The 6,000-nt window shown below is 40.6% G+C and overlaps 1 protein-coding gene across 1 annotated transcript in view; it reads left to right on the top strand.

Moving 5' to 3' along the window:
• Positions 1-6,000, top strand: part of gtf3c3 (general transcription factor IIIC, polypeptide 3) — a 77,218-nt gene that overhangs the window by 7,226 nt on the left and 63,992 nt on the right. Inside the window, exons 4-5 of the mRNA XM_039793131.1 lie at positions 797-962; positions 1,109-1,256. Of these exons, the coding sequence (XP_039649065.1) occupies positions 797-962; positions 1,109-1,256 (314 nt within the window). The remainder of the gene's footprint in view (positions 1-796; positions 963-1,108; positions 1,257-6,000) is intronic.

The raw sequence follows: 6,000 nt of genomic DNA, 5'->3' as shown, positions 1-6,000 counted from the left end.
TTTTTTTTTTTTTTTATAAGAACAAAAAAAAAATTTGTGCTTTTCTACCTTTTCAAAAACCACACTAGAAGGCACCAATTTCAATTTTTTTTTTCACATTTCTACTACATAAGTGACCCAATTTAAAGATATATTCAGCTTTCCAGCGGTGAAATATTCTTATAACCCATCCTAAGTATTAGGAGCAGTGGACCGCTATACATACAGCATCTGGGGAGCATCTTGGGGTTCAGTGTCTTGCTCAGGGACGCTTTGACATGCGGCCGGAGGAGCCTGGGATAGAACTACCAATCTTGTGGTTGAGTGGCGACCACTCTATCTCTCAGCCGCAAGCCAACATGTTGTATCATAGCAACGTTTGTATCTGGTTTCCCTCTTTGAATGATGAATAGATTACTGCCGCCTGCTGGTATGGAGAGTTATTAAGTTGCACGTATGCACAGATCATATGTGGTACTTGGCCATCGCTTGTGGTCTCTGCGATGTATTCCAGTACTAATTTTTGGCCAAGACCGAGGCGACGTGGGCCGACGTGAGGGCACGCCACATTCGGCCTTCCTTGCCACTAGTTCCTGGCTGTCGGCTTGGTTTGTCAGGGCCTTAAGAAGCTTCTCTTTCACGACCTTTTTAATCTGCTGTCTCTCGTTAGATTTATTTACATCACTTTTTTACTGACCAAAAGATTATCAATTAATCGAGAAAATAATCGGCAGGTTAATCATTGATTAAATTAATTATTTGCAGCCCTACTATTAATATTAATATACTCCATTCCCTCTTGCCCCCTGCCACCCAGCCATTAAGTACGACCCCACCAATGTGCGCTACGTGTGGGAGCGCTGCAGCCTCCACATGCGTCTGGGCGAGCACAAACAGTGCATGGATGGCTACCGCAAGATTCTATCATTGCTGCCGCTGGAGGATGGAGAGCACTTCATGCAGCTCTCTAAGGACATGGCCAAGTACAGTACACACACCGACACACAGAGACAGATACACCAGATCCACACATTCATCCACAGAAGCCTGGCCTAACACAGTATTTCATTAATGTCATGACTATAGGTTGTCAGAAGTGTGTGTGTGTTTGTGTGTTTGTCCTGTTTAGGAGTTACTATGAAAGTAATGACTTGCCCTCAGCTCTGGGTGTAATAGATGAAGCTCTGGCGCGACACCCCAGCCTGGTCAGTGATGACTTCATCAACATGGCAGCAGAGCTCTATATTGCCAATCGGCAGTACAACAAGGCCCTGCAGGTAACCTCTGTGTGTACGTGTGTTTTTGTGCAGTTAGCAAAAGCTTGCTTGTGTCATTTAATGAGACAGAAAATAAAGGTGTATTTTGTTTTAATAAGTGCACATATACAACATATTCTTTTCCCCAAACTTGTCCCCTGGAAAAACCGAGAGAAACAAAAAAAACTTCCATAAAACATTGAGTTGTAATAATTAATCCAAACAACAAACAAATGAGGCATGTCCACATATACAAATGAGTTAGTTTAGTTGGATTAACACCTAAATAATACTGTACATAGTTATTATACAGTAATGATTGTTTTAATTTAAGTTAAAGGCCAGAGTTTCCTACAACTATAATTTAAGAGTGGTTTGTGAGTTTGTGTGTTCTTGCATATCTCATGAAACCCTTCATTCGATCATCTTTACACTTGGTGGTTGGATTGCTGGGGACCCAAGGACGTGTTGATTCGTGTTTGATGCAATTTGGACACGTGACACATTCAGTATTAATAAACTTTGAATTAACATGCAAACAGCCCTCTGTGCAGCAGCGGGGTTGGGACTTCAGGGCCATGAGTCTGAGCTGAGCATATTGTCAGCAGCAAGTTACAGCTACTTAACCGCGCTGATTATGTAAAAGCAAGCAACTAATACTAGGGATGGGCATTTGATTACATTTTCTTCGATCGTTGGGAGAATTAACGTTCGACTATCAATTAATCATTAATATTTTTATATTAAAATTCATTATTTAACTTTTTATAAATTAAAAATGCAATGAAAATACAAAAATACAGAGTGTTTATCCTCGATGAGATCTTAATTACAAGAAGAACAACTTGTGGCAGTTAAACTAGAGGTTATAGATAGAGATTATAGATATATGCGTTGCGGTGCGGCGCTCTGAAGCAGCAGAACCTGCAGCTGCGAGCCGGCGTTCTTATACAGAATGTAACTCAAAACTATCCAAGGCACGGGACAAAGCTTAATAACAAAATAACCAGTAGGCTAACTCAGATACAACTTCTGCACCAGTGTACTGATCTTTGTTGAGAAAGATAAGCATGTTTACATGATCTGGGGTCAGACCCGACCGCTACCTGGTGTCAGTCCAGCCGCCGAAAACAGCCGTGTTGCCGGGATGCAAAGGTCGCCTACCTCCGCGCTAACTGGGCCAGCCTGGGAAACCTTACTCCGTTCTTCGTAGTGAGTTTCTACCAGTCTGGTGATGGTACGTCGTGACGAAATGTGATATGCTGGTTCCAATATCCAATGAAGTCAATGAACTTGCAGGTCCCTTGGGTAATTTTCTCTGCTCGTTGTGCATCACAGCTCCTCTGTGCTAACGCTGAGTTTATGCTAGGTTGAGACTGAGAGCAGGATGCACCGCGGCTGCTTCCGACATTAACCAGGCCCGGATGCACTTTGTTTAGTGGTCGGCTACATCGTTTGAGTCGTGGCCGTGTTGTACTTACAGTAAAGGCCAAAAGTTTGGACACACCTCCCCAATTCAATGCGTTTCCTTTTTATTTTCATGACTATTTACATTGTAGATTCTCACTGAAGGCATCAAAACTATGAATGAACACACGTCTTATATTTTAGATTCTTCAAAGTAGCCACCCTTTGCTTTTTTATTAATAAGGGAAAAAATTCCACTAATTAACCCTGACAAAGCACACCTGTGAAGTGAAAACCATTTCAGGTGACTACCTCATGAAGCTCATTGAGAGAACACCAAGGGTTTGCAGAGTTATAAAAAAAGCAAAGGGTGGCTACTTTGAAGAATCTAAAATATAAGACATGTTTTCAGTTATTTCACACTTTTTTGTTAAGTACATAATTCCATATGTGTTCATTCATAGTTTTGATGCCGTCAGTGAGAATCTACAATGTAAATAGTCATGAAAATAAACACATTGAATGAGAAGGTGTGTCCAAACTTTTGGCCTGTACTGTATACACGGCATCTCAGTGTTTACAGTGAACTAAGTCGTTTAACAAAAATAAATAAATAATCTAAATGGTCCCATGCCACACTTCGCCGTGTCCTCTTCATGAAACTCGCAGCCAGGTAACTGAGTATGGAGTCAAATACTGCCCCCGAGTGGTAAAATGTTTAATTGCTGCCACACTGTGAAATTTATTTAATTGCTTCAAGACTCACACTACGCAACGCAACCAGCATTAGTGTAATTGATAACAAATTAACATCATTGACGAAATTCTTAATCAATTATTGATCGTCGATTAATCAAGCCCATCCCTAACTAATACGTCTCCTTGGAAAGTAATACCTGTGCTGAGTGTATTTAACTGGTGTTCCTGATATGCTTGATATGAACTGAAATCTTCTTCACTTCCCTGGAGTCAATAGCTATGTTTCCATCCACACGTTTTTATCCGAATTAAGTGATGAAATTCGTGAATGAAAAATGCCTTATGGAAACAGTAAAATCTGACTGAATTTCATGAATATCGACTTAAAGAAAATACGTTCGGTCTCATCGGATTTTCTCTTGATCGATATACGGCTTATGCGATAAACGCTGATGGAAACGTTATTTGCCGAATAAATAATGAATTGCGATTAAGTTTTAGGTCATTTAATGGTTGCAACCTGCAATAAAACAAAGAAGAAGTTTCAGTTCATTTCCGCCCAGTATTTCAGCTCTGTTTGCACACATGACAGCTGTCAACAAAAACAGATGTAAGCGGACAAACGAGGAGACAAGATACTTTTTTAAATTTAATTTAACAGAAAAATATAACGGCTATTTTAGATAGCAAAAATCTAAGAAACGCCATCATTTATCAGGAGCTCGCGAAGGAAATGACCAACAAAGGTTACGACAGGGACATTCTAAAACGCTTTATGTCAAAAAGCTTAACGTGGTTTAATGTATCTAAACAACAATCAATCATCACCAGATTTATCATGGTCATATCTTGTCATAAACACATAAGCCTGTCAAAAAAACTAAATCAAAATCCAACGATTATAGAAGTTATCTCACGTTAATGTTTTCTTCATCATTGCGCCCTAGGCAAGGAAAAAGCTTTTTGGTTTAATGTACCTAAACAATGATAAATGATTACCTAATTTCTCTCTCATATTGCTCCTCATAACCACTGAAAACTGTCAAAAACTCTAACCCAAAGTCCAATTATTATGGACATTATCTGACATAAAGCGTTTCTGCTTCACAGCAGGGCAGCGGAGCGGCTGGGGGTTGACTCTCCACGGTTCTCATTGGCTTTATAAGTCCTAATGTGAAAAAAAGCTTAGCTTGGCTTCTAATATTAACAACAACTACTACTTTTGTCTAGCAAAACTTTGTTCGCAAAAGTTTGCTTGAATGTTGTGCGATTCAGTTCAAAAATGAATGGAAACACCTTAAAATGTCTCAAATCAATTCGATAGACCAATTTAATCGCAAAACAGCATGTGACGTCATTACGCACAGGTTTTTATTCGCTTTAGAGCTGTTTGATGGAAACACACTTTCACCAGCTTTATTCTCATGAGTTTTTTTAAGAACTTCAGATAATTCGATTGACAAGTGGATGGAAACTTAGCTAATAATACGAGCGGATATCCTACAGCACGGGTGTCAAACTCAGTTTCCCAGAGGGCCACACTGGAAAATGAGAATCCCATCAAGGGCCAGATGTAGAGTTTATTGACATGCTTTTATGTAAGAGAAAAAGTCAAATATTTTAACTGTATTATTGCAATTGTCATATAGCCTACTTTAGTCTTCTCACTTATATTTTGGGCCTCATAAAGCCCTAAAAGATTTTGGCAGAAAAGTTCCTCAGCCAGCGACAAATACGTTGGAAAAAAGCGCCAAAACCGTTGGAAAAAGGCCGAGAGACAGCGTCAAAATTGTCTGAAAAAGTGCCCAAAACATTGTAAAAAGTGCCCAAAACATTGTAATAACTGCCAAAAACATCGTAAAAAGTGCCCAAAACATCATAAAAAGTGCCAAAAACTTCAGAAAAAGTGGCAAAAGATTGAGCAAAGCGTCAAAATCTTTAAAACAAAGTGCATAAAGCATTGAAAAAAAGCACATAAACCGCCAGAAAAGGTGTCAAAAACTAGGTGGGCCAAAATTTATCGTGAACCTAAATTGGAATGCGGGCCAGATCAAAACCTGCGAGGGGCCGGATTTGGCCCTCGGGCCTCGAGTTTGACACGTGTCCTACAGGAACATCGCCCCTCTGTCATTATAACTTAAACTAGAACTGCAAGCAGTTATGACGGGGTCCAAGCCTCCCGGCGCCAGTTGCCCCCGACGCGAGTCACCCTGATGACCCGGGAGGGCGCGAAGGGACCCAAAGCGTGATTGTGGGGAGGCAAACGGCGGGAAATATCGAGGGCGTGAGCCGTAAGGTCTGTGGTACGTGGCCGTTGCATTAACATTGATTGAGTAAAAGGGACGAAACTGGTCTACGTTGACTATAGCGCCCCCTAATGGCCGATCTTCGCCAAATTTGGTACAGAGCCTCAGAGCGGCATGCAAAACAAGCATCACGTTTCGTGTTTATAGCAATTACTACGGCAGAGAAATTGCAATCAAACCATTTGCATGCATTGATCGTTCGCACGGTCTAGGAGGAGTTAGAAAAAGTAGGTTTACGATAAATCGTGATTTTTCGCGCATTAAAGTCTAGGCGGAAATGGCCGTGGCCTATATCACGAGATTCCGCTGAATTCTGGCAACACGTGAATGTGTGTATTTTTAATGTGCAATGT

This window comes from Perca fluviatilis, chromosome 24 (genome assembly GCF_010015445.1).
Source record: "Perca fluviatilis chromosome 24, GENO_Pfluv_1.0, whole genome shotgun sequence".
NCBI lineage: Eukaryota > Metazoa > Chordata > Actinopteri > Perciformes > Percidae > Perca > Perca fluviatilis.
Note: the sequence above shows the minus strand (reverse complement) of the source record. Positions and strands in the feature narration are given on the sequence as shown.